Below are 17240 nucleotides of genomic sequence, written 5' to 3' on the forward strand. Positions count from 1 at the left end.
TTTAGGTATATTTTTCGAAACTGGATGACACTTTTTTTCTTCGACCATCTTTTTTTTTGGAGCAGTCTAATGTATATCCTTCTGGGAATTTTTCGTTTTCGTCGTCGTGTGCTGTCCAAATTTGGTGATCAGGCAACAAATTTGAAAATGTTTTGCTCACTTGACGAGGTTGGTGACGCTGTCTTGGCGATGAAATTTGGTAAAACAGCGAGACTTTGTATTATATCACGCCGGGGCCTCCATTTTTGTTGGATTTGCCAACAAAGTGTTTCAGAGCAAAATGGAAAAATAAAGTAAAATAAAAGATGGTTGGTTTCACTTGGATTTTTAATTTGTCATTTCGGGCCACTACAATAACTGTAGGTGCTTCTACAGTTATTTTCGGGCCACTACAATTAATTCTTGGTTACTTTAATTATTAAAACACGTTTTATAGCAGTTTTATTCCCATATTAAATATTAAACTCCCCTGGAGCCAAAAAAGTTGTTGAAAACATCAAGGATCGGATGACTGATTTGAATTCTACATTTTTTCTACAATTTTATGGAACCTAGCAGCAAAAGAGGAAGATTCAGTTTGTGGAAATTTCAATTTGTGGCCAAGATTTGAGTATTACCGATTTTGGACCAATTTTCAAGACTCGTCCCGATATCGAACGAACGGGCAGACATATTTGGGAACAGACGATTGATTTGAATTCTACAATTTATCTTAAATTTTTTGGAACCATTCTTCATTCGAAAAAAAAATTGATTTGTGGAAAATACGTTTTTTTTACCAAGATTTGAGTTGTTCCATTTTTTAGCAGTTTTTCGATAGCCGATTACTCAAAAAAATTGTTCCTACATAAAAAAAGTAAAAACACTACATTAAACTACATAAAATCTACAATTGAAATCGTCCTACCCGAAGTCATTTCGGCAAATTTTCCAAGATTTGAATATTCATCTAATTTGTCCATTCCTTTCGACAGTTGAATCATAACTAACTCATGGACCATGTCTGCCTGTTAATTATATGTTGTGTGCTTCCAATGGAAGCGCGATTGGGAACAAAATTTGAAACGTTGTTCGATTTCGAACACCAATAGATGCCAGCCAGAAGTTATAGCCTTGTGAAAAAAATTCAAATCCTATAACTTCGAAATGGCATGGAGTTTTCATTTGGCATGGAGTTTTCATTTTAGATGTAAAAATGAACAAATTTGTCGAATGCCCATTCTGCCCAATATACACCCAGACATTTGCGGTAAATCTTTGAATAATAAGAAAAAATTATACTTAGAGATTGCAAAATGTCTGGCAAACAGTGTCTGCTGATTGGAAAGCGCCAAAGATCAGACATTCGGCAGTCTCTGAGTATTTCTAGAAGTGGTCTTGTAAACTTACTTCTTTGTCTAAAGCTGCAACTTCGTCACTTAATCGTAAGTTCTCGCGTTTTGATTGAAGTAAGTCGGCATCAGCACGATCTAATCGCTGACGTAATGACACGACCTCAGCATTTAACCTGGATGATTCAACTTTCGACTGGCGTTCAGCGCGCTCAAGCTGTAATCTTAGTGACGTTATTTCTTGTTCTAGGGATTGTTTTTCAGCATTCACTTGTGCGATATCTGAAAGAAGCGATGCTGTTTTCTGTTTAATTTCAGATCTAAGATCCTCTATTTGTGAATTTTTTTGTGCTAAATCTCTTCGATAGTCCGCTTCAGCTCGTTTTTGACGCTCTAGCTCTAGTTGCAAACGCGATGCAGTTTCCCACTGATTGCTTAGGTCTCCACCTAGCTGATCAACTTGATAATTATAACGTCGTTCAACTGAGGAACGTTCTTCAGCAATTTTTTTTGTCATTTCATGTTGCATTTCGCGAACGCGGGCATGTTGTCTCTCAAGTTCATCTCGTAATCGACGAATTTCCATGTCAGAATGCGCTTTATCAAAAGCGCTTTGTTCTGCAATATCTCGTGACCGCAAAGAATTTGAAAAATTTTGAGCATCGGTTGCCTTCAACGAGTCCACCAAACATTGTAATTTTCGGCCAGTGTCTTCAAGTTCCTTTTTGTCTCTGAAAATAAATATCAATTTTTCCATTTTGAAGAAAGAAATATTATAAGCTTTGCTTGTTGAGAGTTTTTTTTACAGTTTTTCTGTGGTATTTAACCTTAACTCACTATATGGTATACCATATATATGTATACAAGAAAAATCTTTCGACACTAAATTCCAGGAATTCTCCAATTTTCTTCTGACACTCGGGCATGTTCGCGAACGCCCCCAATAAGCCAGCTCCTCAATAAATGAGCTGCTCAGCTCATTGGGAGCTGTCTCATTTAGTTATATTACCATACGATGGGATGTCGACACATTTTCATTTTTTTTAAATTGTCGTTGTCAATATTTTGACATTTCTCTGTGTGGTAACCTTTTACCTATTTTCAGTGGTCGTTGATTTTTTTGCAGGTAAATTAGGAGGTATTCATTTGATTTTGATCATTATTGCATCATTTTTATATTTGGTTACAATTTGGGGCCTCAATATAGCGGACCCGCCAAAAGGAGGTCTTGCGAGTACAGGAAAGAAAAAATTCACACTTCGCAAGACCGCCTTTTGGCGGTTTCCATAATATTTCTTCATTCCGAATTGAAATATATAGATCAAAAGTACCACTTCTAACATACCGTTGGAAAGGGTACATCCGAGACTATTGTCTGGGAAATTTTCATTAAATTCCAGTGTAGGGTTGCCCAGAAATAGGTTTAGAAAATTGGGTCTTCCTCAGTTTTCCTCATTCTGACTTCAAATAGATACACAAGAGGTACCTTTCATAAGATAAATTGGCCCACATGCTATATTGCCGCTGAAAGGAGGATAACTAGGACTATAATCAGGAAGACTTTCAATACAACTAAGCATAGGGTTGCTAGAGAATAGCTTCTGAACTGTGAATTCTGCTATAGCTGTGCTCACGATTTTTTTTCATCAAGATATCGTAATAAACTAAAAATATCGTTCGATATCGTTGTTATGATGGAATCTCAATAACGCTATCAACTTTTTATCAGGATATTAACTATATTCAAATAATAACGTTATCGGATGAATCTTAATAATATCGTTTTGAAGTTATTAAGATCGAATCCTGATAATTTATCAACATTCAATCTTAATAATCATCAAGTTCTGGAAGTGGGTTTTGGTGGATCCTCAGGATCGACCAGAACTGCTCCCAGTTCTGGAAGTAGATCTTCAGGATGGGCCAAGGGCAGTGTCAAACCGGATCTGGTCCATCCTGAAGATCCACTTCCAGAACTGGGAGCAGTTCTGGTCGATCCTGAGGATTCACCAAAACCCACTTCCAGAACTTGATGATTATTAAGATTGAATGTTGATAAATTATCAGGATTCGATCTTAATAACTTCAAAACGATATTATTAAGATTAATCCGATAACCTTATTATTTGAATATAGTTAATAACCTGATAAAAAGTTGATAGCGTTATTAAGATTTATCGGTATTATGAACGGATCTCAATAATCTCTCAAAATTATTAGGATGGTTATTAAGATACGAATATGGCACAGCTATAGAATTCTGCCCATTTCTTTTCATTCTTAATTCAAATATATACACTAGAAGTACCCCTCACAAGAAATGTTGGCCTATATGTCATATACCAGCGGAGATAGGATACTCAGAGCTATGGTCTGGCAAAGATTTATTGTATTTCAACGTGAAGTTTTATTGTTATGTTGTCTAGAAGTTGAAATTACATTGAAAACAGGAAAAATACAAAAATATCCCTTTTAATGCAAACTGTAGTTTGCGCGCAAGACCGCCTTTTGGCGGGCTGAAGGAAGGCGTAAATACACGCAAGAAGGGCTTTTGGCGGGGTGTAATTTTCCGAGTTTTCCGGCTAAAGGAAAATTGTATCGAGCTTTTCATTATTTTTTTCGTCATTTTTTGCTCAAAATTACCCTAGAAATCAAGGGGGAAACTACTACTACCGCATAATTCATATTAATACAATCTAGTACAACACCAATTCTGATAAATTCCAAAAAATTCTGCGCAATTCAAAACAATTCCAATCAATTCTACAGATTTACAAGTAATAACATATTATTAACTTTACTTAATAACATAATAATAACGGCCGATATATTGGTCCAACATAACATAATAATAACGTTATTAAGATTCAGCATAATAATAACATAATATGTTATGCGTTATATCGGGTGTTATCTTAATAAATCCTAAGATTCGGCGGTAATAACATTTTATTAACTATAATAATAACATATTATTAAGATGCAATCTTAATAACGCTTTTTTCGCGCTTTTTTTCACCGGAGTACTAAAAAGTTGTTTTTTCACTGCGGAGTACACAGTACACACATGAATTTTTGCACTGTTGCAATGAAATTAAAATGACTCTTTGAAACGGAATTATCATGTATTGAACTTAACCATTAAGTTTAGGAAATCCAGAGGGGCGAAACCGAACTGTCATCATCAATTACAACGCGGCTGTCAGAATAAAGTACAAATTAAATACACGCCAGACAGTCTTAAGTGCACCTTCGTAGAACGACTCGTTGAATTTGAACTATTGAAAAAGACAACGTATTTTCGTGAACGTATATTATTCATGGAGTGAATAAAAATGATAAAATCAAGTGGAAAATGAATATTTGTGTAAAATTATTAGAAACAATTCTTTATTTCCTATTTAAATGCAATGAATGATTTGGATGACACATCCACATTATCAAATTTAGAAAAATGTTTCCAACATGAACATATTTATCTAAGTTTTCTTTAGATTTGCTGATGTTCAAATGAATTTTGAAATCAATTAATTCAATTTTCTCATTTTTTACGTTCGCTTCCTACAAAGTGAGCTTGAAAATGTGTTTCAGGAGCCATGGGAATAAAGTGGCTCCTTAAACACACAATGGCTTTGTTCCACCGAGTGCACAAATTTGTTCTACACATTGAACATGTTATCTACTGACTTAACCTCACTTTGTCAATCAAAAACAAGAAAAATGTTAGCAAAGAATTTCTGAGCAAAAAAAAAGAAAGTTCATATTCTTTTTCGGTATTTTTTCAAACGTTTCTAAAATGTTATTAAAAATGGGTTTTCATATTAATACACTAGGTATATTTTTATAAATAATTGAAATATTTTTTAACCAGAATGCTTGAAATATGTACTCATGTACTTATGCATACTTTTAGCGCGTTCCGCAACGAATGACAACCGACTACGCGGTCCCCGTTGTAGTTTGACAGTTCGGTTTCATGGCTCTGAGGAAATCGCCAGTCCCGACCTTGAAAGGATCAATTTACCATATTTTGTCTGCATTGTTATAGGTGCGTACACCATACACTGTACACCCATAGTGGAAAAAAGATCCAGTGCTTTTTTTCTCTCCAGCTAGGGAAAAGAATGCGCGAAAAAAGCGTTATTAAGATTGCATCTTAATAATATGTTATTAATTGAGTTAATAAATCCATCTTAATAATATGTTATTATTATAGTTAATAAAATGTTATTACCGCCGAATCTTAGGATTTATTAAGATAACACCCGATATAACGCATAACATATTATGTTATTATTATGCTGAATCTTAATAACGTTATTAAGATAAAAAAAATCCCAACATAACATAATAATAAATATGTCGGACTATAACATATTAATAACATATCGAAAATGTAAATCTGTAATCAATTCCGATGTCAAATTTGATGATGATCAACTTCAAAAATTGCAAATATAGGGTCATTTAGCATCTCAAAGGAATGCTTAAGCGCATAGATGTAAAATCTTACCGAAATAACTTCAGATAGGACGTTTTTAATTGTACATGGGTCTCACTTCCAATTCAATATTTCACTTCAAATAGGTAAAGGCTTTATGATACATAAAATATTTTCAAAATAGAAAACAGAGCTAGAATTGAGTCTTGTAGATCAAACCAAGTCAAATATGTTCTGGAAGTAAAAATCTTCAATATGCATTCAAATGAATGGTAAATGTCTCTATATTTGCGATATTTTGAGTTGATCATCACCAAATTTGACCAAGGAACATCGGAATTGATTGGAATTGTTTTGAATTGCGCAGAATTTTTTGGAATTTATCAGAATTTGTGTTGTACTAGATTGTATTAATATGAATCATGCGGTAGTAGTAGTTTCCCCCTTGAATAAAATTCCCAGCTCTGTGAAAAAATGGCGCAGTAGAGGGTTAAGCTAAAAACCTACATAATTCACCCACCAAACCGGTTGATATGCTCAAAATTTGTATTTGGTGAGTTTTAAGGATGCCCTTTCAAATGCGAATAGGCATTTGAAATTTGTGAATTAATAGTATGGAATATTCGTGGGTGGAACGATTCGCCCCCCAAAAATGGTGGTCGGAAAATTGGCCATAAAAATTTCCGAGCAGGTCGCACACCATAAGTGTTTTATATCAAAAGTTGCGCATTATTAATATCTATCAATTGACATATTAGGTTCTTCAAAATGCCTAACTGTGGCGAAGATATTTGGATTTGAAAAAAAGTGGAACGATTCACCCCCCCCCCCCCATTCCCAATATCCAAATCATTCAGGAATAATAAAGCAAGACCTCAGAGTGTCGCTTTGCTCCGATTTTACGTATTTTTTTGCGCACTACATGAAATGTATTTCATCGAAGTAACTTTGCAGTAATATATGCAGATTAAAAGCATAGAATCGAAAGTCACTTTAATTCTGTTCAAGACTCAAAAAAATACTATACGAAAAATTAATGTAATTTTAAAAAAAACATTTGATAATAAAAATTTGATTAGCGTTTCATGATACTATGCACTTATTTGTCGTTACTGCCACTAGTTTGAATTGAATAAAAAATATGAGCATAAAATTCAAATTCACCATAATTTGTTTCAGTAGTCAAAAACTATTAACCCGTTGACGACCAATGGGACACATATGTCCCATTTTGTTTTTCATCTGTAATAACTACATTTTTTAACCAATTTTAGTAAAATTGGTTTCGTTTGAAAGAGAATTAATGTAGCTATCAGAAAGTACCATAATATTGGATATTTATTGTAAACGCAATTGGATAGAACACTCTAAAGTCAAAAAATCTAAACTTTTTTTTCAACTTTCGCCAAATGCTATATAATTTTAACGGTGGAACTTTTAAAGCTGAAAATTTGGAATAATGTGCTTTCCAAAAATCATCGTCTTTATTTAGAAAAAACGTTTTTTCCACTTTTTATTGCGTTTGGCGCGATGGGACAAATGTGTCCCATTGGTCGGTAAAGGTAAATAAATACCCCGTATTTCCCTGTATTTTGGCCATTATTCGCGAATTTTCAAACACAAAATTTTACAAAAATATCATTAAATTCGTGATTAAATGGGCACAACAAAGCACAATTCAAACCATTTTCGGTTCAAAACAATTCTGAATATTTTAAAAACGAAAAAGATTTTACACGTAGTTCTTATGGGAGACATATTTTTTTCCATACAAAGGTAGTTACCGTTACCGACCAATGGGACATATATGTCCCATCATTTTTTTTCATATTTCTAGTTAAAAAAATTAATTTTTGATAACATTTTTATTATGGTTTTTGGGGTCGCTGAGCACGAATCTGCAATCAGAATCGCAAAATTCCCATCCGTTCAATCTTGGTCGTCAAAGGGTAAAGACAAAAAAGCAGATTAGTATTGGGTGTATCGATTAGTTTTAAAGGATGGCGTGGCTTGTGTTATATGCATCGGACCACACCGCCACCATTTTTTTTTGTCTGTCATTAAACTACAAATTTCAGCATTAGTCTCTGCGTTGAAGTGTAAACAACATAGTTTTTTTAGTCATGAAATATGTCTTCGTTTGTACCGAAAAAGCGTCATTTGCGGGAGCTGATTTTTTCACACGGAAAAAATGTGAAAAAAAGATTATTATTTTATCGAGTGTCCACTGGTAGTGAAGAATGGACGTTTCTCGATAGACACAAGCATATCAAACCACATTTTGATCGTGGTTACTTGTCATTATAGGGGGCGCCACAATCACTCCCGGGAAAAAGGGTGGTAGAAACTTATCAAAATGTTAGCTTTTATCGTTCCCAACAGAAACTAATCGGTATATACCAATTTCTGACAGCAAAATCGAAAAATTGACTTATCGCCGCAAAAAAGCGAATTTTTGTGGAAATTTTTTTAATGACTTTTTGGCTATCAAGTCCACAATTTCTAAGAAGCTATTAATTTTGAAAATTCTTTATGCCCCCGCTGTAATCTCCAGATATTGCGCTTTCTTACTACCACTGGTTTCAGTCGATTCAATATCACCTAAGTGGAGGACGGTTCATTTGTTTTCAAAAAGTCAAAAATTGGCTTGATTCGTTCTTGGCCGCCAAGCCGGCGCAGTTCTTTTGGGATGGAATCCATAAATTGCCAGAAAGATGGGGGAAAGTCATAGCTAACGATGGCCAATACTTTGAATAATGTATTCATTCATTTTGTTATTGAAATAAAGCGATATTTTTGCCAAAAAATCCTTTAAAACTAATCGATACACCCAATAGAAAAAACTGCGCATTGCAACACATTTGTTCTCATAATCTTACATACCTTTGCAAAGTTTCAATTTGTCGTTTATATACTTCGGAAGTGTTGGTTTCTTGTGACAGACTCTTAATATCAATTTCAGCTTGAGCTAACTGTGCTTCAAGTTCACTGATTCTTGATTCAAAAACGATATTGGGTCCGTACAATGGAGTTTTTTCGTGTCGTTCTTCTGGTTGTTTTCTATAATTCAAGTCATTACTTCCACTATCTGAAGTGTCCGAGGTGATTGTACCTAGTTTTGTTTGTTCACTCAAAGCTTCATTTTCATTAATGACATCTTTAACTTTATTCAGAATATTATTCAGCTCACCCTGTACAAATTTTAATGGAATTAAATCATGAAAATGATTAATCTAAATAGTTATTTTACCCGACAAAATTGAGACTCGCGTTCTAGTTGTTCGATATAACCTTCTTGTTTTTCAATGAATTGAAGCAAGTCATTGTTTGGCTTAGGTACAGAAGAGATGGGTGCTGTAGCCAATTGGCTTTCAGGTTGAAGACTTATAATCGAATCGGATGTTTTCAAAACTTTTATTTGGGCTGCGGTAGTATAGTTCAAATGTGAATTAAAGCAGCGAGATAATCCAGATGATGGTATATATTTGGAGATTTCTGATAAATCAGGTCTCTTCACCACCTTATTGTATAATTTTAAGAAGAGACTCTAGGTTTATTTTAATTTTATGACAACATTCGTATTGTTGATTACCAAAATTTCGTTCGCGTCATCAGACTCAATTCCAGGGCGAAAAATATTTTGTTTTGTAGCACTATATGAATCAACTAACATCGACTTAGAAGCAAAACGAAAAATTCTATCATTATTTCAAAAACCCGTTCCGTTCTTTTCTAAACTCTCACCTTTAACCTGTTTACTGCTTCTCGATAAGCATAATCGGTATGGTTAAGGTTTGGTATTTTGTACATAGGTACGTCCTTCTTCTCAAACGACTTCCTGCTGGAATAATACATGTTTTATGAGTAGTCTTCAATTTTCAGCTGGATGTATCCGTTCGTTAAGCTTTCAGCATGGATTATTTTAATGGTCCGTTTTTTATGGCAAAATAACACATACAATGTAATTTTGCCATATAGAACGAACATTTAAAATAATCCATGGCTTTCAGTCAACCGTTATTGGAAATATTGATGTTGTGATTCTAGACCCAAACTAATTATCTACCAAATATAAGCATTTTCGGCAAATAATTAAATACAGTAGAATCTCGGAAAAGTTAATCGAAATGTCTTTCAGGTGATAAACTTTTCTGAATTATTAACTTTTCTGTATAGTTTTTAAAATTGACATAAATGACATGGCAATATTTGTTTAAATTTTATTGTAATAATAGATGTTCGTTAGTATACATCGAAAATCATTTTACATATTATCGATTTTGGTTTAAATTCTTCATATTCTGTCCTTATTGTTATCTGGCTTCTATTCAATCTTCAGTGGATATTTTCTTCGAGAACACGAAAAAGAATGATAAATTTGAAATTGAGCTAAATTGAAAGACCTATGACACGATTTCTAGCTATACTTACAAAAATCTATTTTCCATTAAATTTAAAAAAAATTCCATCATTGGTTTCGGATTGTTTTGTTTTATTTGATAATAAGTGTCAACCCATTCGATGGAATATTAAATAGCGTATATTGCATATTTTATTTGTATCGTAAGAAATTTCGAGAGAAAAATATTATTGTTTTGTTTGTATTCCAAAAGATACCGAATCGAATTTAAAGTGTTCATACGATCTAAAAAGTTAAGTAAATAATCAACTGTTCAATGTATTCATTGGAAGCCGAAACTTGCTTATCTTTTCTGGACAATTAACTTTTGTGTGAGTTAACTTTTCTGAGATTCTATAGTAGTTGTCACAAATTCATTTATTTAATAGGTAATTAGTTTGGGTCTGGAGTCACAATATCAAAATGTCCCAATTTTTTCTGGCTTAATCAAACTCAGCAAATGGATATATCCAGCTAAAAGTCAGACACTGTTAATGAGTGATTCTGATCCATTCAAAAGTCAAATTAAAACATACTCTTGGCTGGACATTTTGAAGGATATTATTTTTATGTGTGTTTCCAGTAGTTGAATGACTTTTTTATATGTGCTTTTTTGTGAGCGTATTATTCAAAACAATTGAAAATTCAAGAACGAAAAAAATATAATAAAATGTATAGCACATGTAAAAAATGCAATTAACAAATTAAAAATAAATTTCCGAGGAATTATTAACTGCACAACACCAAGACAAACAATGAGCATTTCATAATGATCAAGGAAGGTGTAGCGTGTTTTACATGGTTGCCATGGTGAAAATACTACCCCTTCATAGCGAACACATATGCTGACAAAAGGCGACTGAGGAATATTGAATTGAAACAATTAAATACCCATATTGATTTTTACGATTGTGTCCATTGGAGAAACTATTGTTGCTAGACCTTGGTGATTGTTTCACGTATTTTGGACGATGGGATCTTGATGATGAACATCCAATGAGGTCAACAGTACTTTTCATTTTTTTAATATTCAAAACTCTCACTCTACAATCAATTCCTACAACGATTCAAATCAAAGAGGTTTTTCTGAAGAAAAAAAACTGTGTGTTGCTCGATTGAAGTTCACAGTATTAAAGACCACCTAAAGTCACTTCAACTCTTTTATAGTGGAATCCAAAAATGGATTTCAAGAAAGAAACAAAGAACTTTTTCATCGATTCGATGATGTTTTGTCGTTGCCATAATAGAAACGGCGTGATTATTGTATATAAGAATGAGACCTGCACATATTTTAAGGTCATGAATAGTAATTTATTGATGATAGTATTATACCGTGCGACGAAACTTTTCCAAGCCTAAGAAAGGAGACCTAATTATTCTCATACATGGAGACAAAAATAAATGTTCGGCGCTTTTCGAACCAGAAACAAAATTTTTATTTAATTTTATTTATTTTAAGGAAGCAAATTTAATGAAAATTCAAAACATCCGAAAATCACACTGGCCCTAGTGTCGGGTACCTTATACGAAATTTACAGATTCTGTAGTCAAATGACTTGGTTTACATTGGCATTTTTTCGTCGCACAATGTTGTTATTATTTGTTCCAACTCGACATGATAAAACTTATTGCAGAACATATCAACCGCATCGAAGATAATCATATTCAAAATCATATTGATTTTTATTTTTCGTCGAAATAATAACTTTTACTTGGTAGCCATGCTCAATATCATACCTGAGTAGCAAGTCGACCATTTTAGGTCATTAGAATATATAAGATACTCACAGAATTCTTTGTACACCTTTTTTAACAAAATCAATAGACAATGGAATGAAATTTTTTATTATTATTTTCATGCAACCAAGTGCGCTGTAAATGTAAAATATTCAGCAATGAATGCTCTAACGGCATCTATACGGTATACTTAGGAAGTATAAGTAAATGCTTTCATCATAAGGTTTACCCAAGCATTGGAAATGGCATTTGTCACAAATGAAATTTTAAACGTCATTCATGATTCAAGTCAGTGATCTTCCGATAGGGAAAGCAATGCAAACTGAACTCACTTCTGAATATATTACCATTGCGCTTTACTGTGTTTTTTTTCATATTTATTTAACACTGCCAATCACTGGTTGTAAATTTGATTTAGCAGAATTGCTTCGCTCCCCTCTTTGCTAGCGCTACGTGACCCAAACAAATTAACTGTATTTGATTTTGTGTTTTAAGAATTAAAAAAACTAAAAAGTTGAGAAAAAATATCAATGAGAGTTCTCCTAAATATATGTCTTTTGAAAATTGATTTAAACCAATTGTTTTTTATGGCTCTTTTAATTAATGCATGCTGTTGGGCTTAATGCGGAAGATAATTTCATTTTTGTTATGGGCGTACAATGTACATTAGGGTGTTTTTCATAATCTGAAAAAGAAAAATGGTAGATTTTAAATTAAAAAGGAAAAAATTCTGTATCAATTAGTGGTGTTCACACAACGGAGCAATCGATATTCACACCTCCCGAAGCAAAAAGACTGCTTTTCCATTCAAATGTCTAAATAACTCTCGCCCCGAAGCGTTGAACAAATTCTACTCACCGTGATATGATGCATTGAACAAGTCATATCCAAAGAATGCGGCGACATTGTCAAACCGGAAAATGAACACGACTCATTCTGATCATCAAATAACGTCTATAAAACCACTCATGTACTGCGGTAAATAAAGTTAGACACCTTATAAACCTTAAAATAGCCCACTAAGTGCAAGGCTTGAGAACTCTAATAAACTATTAGAAGATATTTGTTAAAAAAAAACTTTAATGCTAAACGCTGGATTTTGATTTATGGATTGAGTGGAACGCCGTCGTCATCTGGTCGTCGCAGCAATGCTGGATGTATCGGAATGTCAAGCAGCGTGCAAAGACCTAAGTAAATAGAAAACAAGCACACAAATAACAATTAATTTAAGCGAAAATCAAATCGATTCCAATTTTCAAATGAAATATTAATAGATAATGAACTTTTGTACATGATCAGTTTGGCTGCTGATATGTCCCGATGCCAAAGTGATTTGAGCAACTTGCGTGATTGTGCAGCGTCTTCTGTTCCAGCGTTTTCAGCAGCATGATTTTCCGTTGCATTTGCAACACTCGTTTGCACACGTTCGTATAGATGGTTCTCGGAAGTCCAACACGTTCATCTGGTTGGCAATCGTTGCACTTCTTGTATCGTTTGCTCTTCGTCCATATCGGGAACCGTTTGAAGCATCGGGCACAATGTTGCGATGTCATGTATTCATCCACTAACCGAACAACACAATTGCCACGTCTTTTGAAGGCTGCAATCAGCTTGCGAACGCCTGGACAACGCACGTACTTTTTGATTCGGATCGGGCAATTTGGTGAAATTTCGGCTGCTTCGATGTTGAAGATAGCTGTCTTGAAATGTACCAGCTTACCGGCGATGAGATCAATTGCACGACGCCATTCAATGTGTTTGTCCAAACGTAAGCGTGCATAGTTTTTCTGACTGTATGCCGCGATACCATCTTGGGACATTCGCAGGCGATGTTCGATGTAATGGCGCCAAGAGATGTTCCGTGGCGATGGTGTCTGGCCAATCTCTGCGGCGATACGTTTGAGGTCCGCTTGTTCGTCATACGTGAAGACTCGTGTCATTCGTTCGGCTTTAATGTTGCGCGCATCTTGTTTCGATTTCAGATGGTATTGTTTGAACGAAATCTTCTCGTTGGTCTGAAAATAAAATGCAACACAAGTGAATTAATACTTCTTCTTCTTCTTCTTCTTCTTCCTTTTTTCGTTTTGTAAATACTTACCTCTTCGCCGGTCTTTAGATCGAGGCGGACCGACGCAATAAAGGTTCGCATGCCTGGATCAATTCCCAATGCATACGCGAATTCGCCTGCGAAATATTTTCGTTTGGTTTCGGCCTCATCTTCATCAGCAACAGTTTTGCTCTGTTTCGGCAATTTGAATAACACCGACGCTGACACACCATCTGATATTATCGAATCGCCGAATTCCTTCTTATTCTTGACCAGCTTGATAATTTCGTCCATGTTGAAATACGAACGCCAGCTTCCAATTCTTTTAAATTTAGTCTGTGAGATGTAGCGCTGGAGGACTTCGCCTTTCTTGTTGACTCGAAGACCATCTTCTCGCTTCATTGCCTTAATGCCACATAAAATATTGTACAATGAATCCGTATCAATTTTCACGTGCCGGCGCTGGAATGTGCACTTCGGAATGACTGTGAAGGTGGTGATTTCAGGCGGCTCTGGAAATTCTGGCTCTTGCACATAGAGCGGATGTTTTCGGAACAGATTCCAACTTCGGCGTAGATTGGCAAACGCGAGGTGAAAGTTATGAATATCGCGCTGTATATTAACGAACATGCGCAATGCTTGGAACCAATTGAGTTCAACGAATTCTTTGATGTTGAATGGGTGTGGATCATCTGGTCTGTAAGGTGCTCCAATCCAATACAGCTCGGCCAACAGTATTTCCAATTTCCGTATGGCATTTGTATTGCCACGCGTTGAATCTCTTCGGTTGTATGTGTAGTTGATGGCATTTTTGATGTCGTCACCATCGAATAATTCGTCCAGCTCGAGATCTCCACACAGACACATGTGGTTCAATTCGTAGCAACGCATTTTGAAGAACTTTCTCAAACGCTTTTCGCAATGCGTTTTGAGGTTGGTCTTGACGTTTGTGGCATATTGCTCGTACAGGTATTTGAATGTATTGCCGAAAAATCTGTTCGTTGGCCAAGGAAACCATTCGCCGAGAAGGTTGATAACCATTTGCCGGAAACCTGGGACCATAAACATTCGATCATTGGTGTAGTTTTGCCGGAGCACACCTTGGAAGCACATTTTGATGATTTCATCACCATTGCTGTTGAAAAAGTCGTTGTTGAATTCATCGACCGCCGTATTAACCTAACAAGAACAATGGTTTTTTTTGTTCAATTTGAATGAATCGAATCGGTTCAAGATGGTCGTACAAAATGGCGAAAACAGTGAAAATTTAAAAAAAACTTACCAGATATAGAAAATAGAGCGATGCCAAAAGTGAGATTAGCGTCGCCATGATGCTCATTTCCCCAATCACTGTTGTCAAAATCAGCCGATACGGTTTTTGGATGATTGTTCGTAGAGCCAGTTTCACTGTTGTGAATCTCTCATCGCTTCCACCGCGAGCTCCACAGGCTCCACGGGCCATGATGAATAACTATTAAATAAAAAAAAATGAACAAATTCATGAGAAATTGATTAGATGATTGAGATTCACAAAAAAGAGCAAATTTCATCATATTATATGTTCATTTTTATAGGCAGGTCGTGATTTGTTCGACATTTAAACAATTGAATTGATTGTTTTCGGAACACAAATCGCAAGCACGGTAAAATGTTAGCCACTTTGTGTACAATCACCACCAAACGAAAAATCAAAATGAGGAAAACTAATTCGATATCATGTATTTTCTACCTAAAAACACTAACTAAATTACTTAATTTGAACAAAAAACGAATAAAACAATCACTGTAAATCGAACAATATTCACAACAATCAACTTGCCTTTTCAAATGCTCAGATCGATATGAATCAACCGGCCCCCGTTTGAAAGCTGAATATGGTTTTGACATAAATACCGTACCGCAACAACTCTACTCATTTCGTGATGAAATTCATGTTTAATCGGTTCCGATATAGAAACTCAATACATGCTCGGATAACGGGATCAAATAAACAAACGCAACAAACATAACAATAACAAATGAGTCTGTTGTGTTGTGTTGCGTTGTATGCGATGAAAGAGAAGTTCGTGCCAAAATCACGCTCCTAATGTGAAACACATACACAAATCGAAGTTCTTGTTAGAAGTTTGTTTATACGGTTCGTTCGGCACATAGTAGTTGGAATGGTTGTCATTTCAAATGTTTGAATTTGGCAGATGCTGGGTAGCGTTCCGAAAACATTAGACAATTCAAATTAGACAGTTCTTTTTGCTTCGGGAAGTGTGTATATCATTCGTTATAATAAATGTTTGCATTGAGAACTCGTCTCTGGCAGTGAGATTGAATCGAAAAAATGGAAAATATCAGATTAGTTTCAGCGAATAGTGTTCAAAGTTATAGTGGAACATACGGATATATTTTCCATTGTTATTTCTGTGTTAGGGTAATGTTGTAATGAGTGGATCATCTTAATGAGTGGGCCACCCAACCGATTTTTACGAAATCAAAGTCGAAATGTCAAACAAGTATTTTTAACGGTTTTGCCTTATTAAAAAACCTTTATATAGCAAATCTAGAATATATCGCAAGTTATTTTGAGTGCAAAAACCCATTGTTAAAAAAATTAGTGGGAAAAAAAATCATTTTTATAAGAAATTGAATTTTGCCGAAGCCCGAAACAAGTTCGAAAATCGTATTTTTTAAGTAGAGTTTTGTTTTTTTGGTTAGCTCAGGCCATGATATCGATCATTTAAAATTATTTCGGAGTAATTTTGATGTTCAAATTTTTTTTAGTGAGTCAACCGAAATGGCTTTTAATTTAATGAGTGAGCCACCCATTATTTTCTTCGCCCAAAACATCAAATTGAGATCGAAAACCCGTGTATAGTGTAGTGTTGACTTAATTGCACCGCAAAAACGTCATAAAATGCAATTAGTGTACAATTTCCGTTCATCCAAATGACGAAAATATGATCACAATCTAATTCACCTGTAAATATATGACTTCCAAGAGACGTGGATTTCGATGTTTCGGACGCTCAAACTATTCATTAGAACTTTGGAAATTCGATAAATATCCAACAAACATTGATATTCTATGACATTTACTTGATTTTTTGACATTTTTTAGGATTTTTATCACTCATTACTACAAAATTTTAGGGTGCCAAAAATCAAAACTTTGGAAAAATGACCAAATTTTTTTTTGAAGAGATAAACAAATATGGCTGCAAAGAACTTTTAGCTTATGTCAATAGCTATCCAACCGTATATATAACTCTACATAATTCCTCATAGAAAAAAAAT

At 34.6% G+C, this 17240-nt stretch overlaps 2 protein-coding genes across 5 annotated transcripts in view; both read right to left on the reverse strand.

Moving 5' to 3' along the window:
- LOC129572020 (serologically defined colon cancer antigen 8 homolog) overlaps nt 1–11513 on the reverse strand; it is a gene marked incomplete at its 3' end in the record, with an annotated part of 24253 nt that extends 12740 nt beyond the window's left edge. The window contains exons 1-6 of the mRNA XM_055451924.1: nt 11063–11513; nt 9517–9613; nt 9365–9448; nt 9023–9292; nt 8656–8963; nt 1390–2062 (exon numbers count right to left, since the gene is read on the reverse strand). Of these exons, the coding sequence (XP_055307899.1) occupies nt 1390–2062; nt 8656–8963; nt 9023–9292; nt 9365–9448; nt 9517–9613; nt 11063–11190 (1560 nt within the window). The remainder of the gene's footprint in view (nt 1–1389; nt 2063–8655; nt 8964–9022; nt 9293–9364; nt 9449–9516; nt 9614–11062) is intronic.
- Nucleotides 11514–12263: 750 nt separating this feature from the next.
- Nucleotides 12264–16292, reverse strand: LOC129572019 (uncharacterized). Of its 4 annotated transcripts, none has more exons than XM_055451919.1 (6): nt 15854–16292; nt 15238–15426; nt 14007–15134; nt 13200–13923; nt 12767–13095; nt 12264–12593 (listed from the first exon to the last, which is right to left on the reverse strand). In XM_055451919.1, the coding sequence occupies exons 1-4, from the start codon at nt 15869–15871 to the stop codon at nt 13204–13206; spliced, it is 2055 nt and encodes a 684-aa protein (XP_055307894.1). In that variant the 5' UTR covers nt 15872–16292; the 3' UTR covers nt 12264–12593; nt 12767–13095; nt 13200–13203. The 4 variants fall into 4 exon arrangements, with proteins under 4 accessions (XP_055307894.1, XP_055307896.1, XP_055307897.1 ...); XM_055451921.1 differs by having other exon boundaries at nt 13192–13923; XM_055451922.1 differs by having other exon boundaries at nt 12767–13923.
- Nucleotides 16293–17240: the final 948 nt, after the last annotated feature.

Source organism: Sitodiplosis mosellana, unplaced genomic scaffold (assembly GCF_009176505.1).
Source record: "Sitodiplosis mosellana isolate CC-2019 unplaced genomic scaffold, AAFC_SMos_1.0 Smas_scaffold_3986, whole genome shotgun sequence".
Taxonomy (NCBI): Eukaryota; Metazoa; Arthropoda; class Insecta; order Diptera; family Cecidomyiidae; genus Sitodiplosis; species Sitodiplosis mosellana.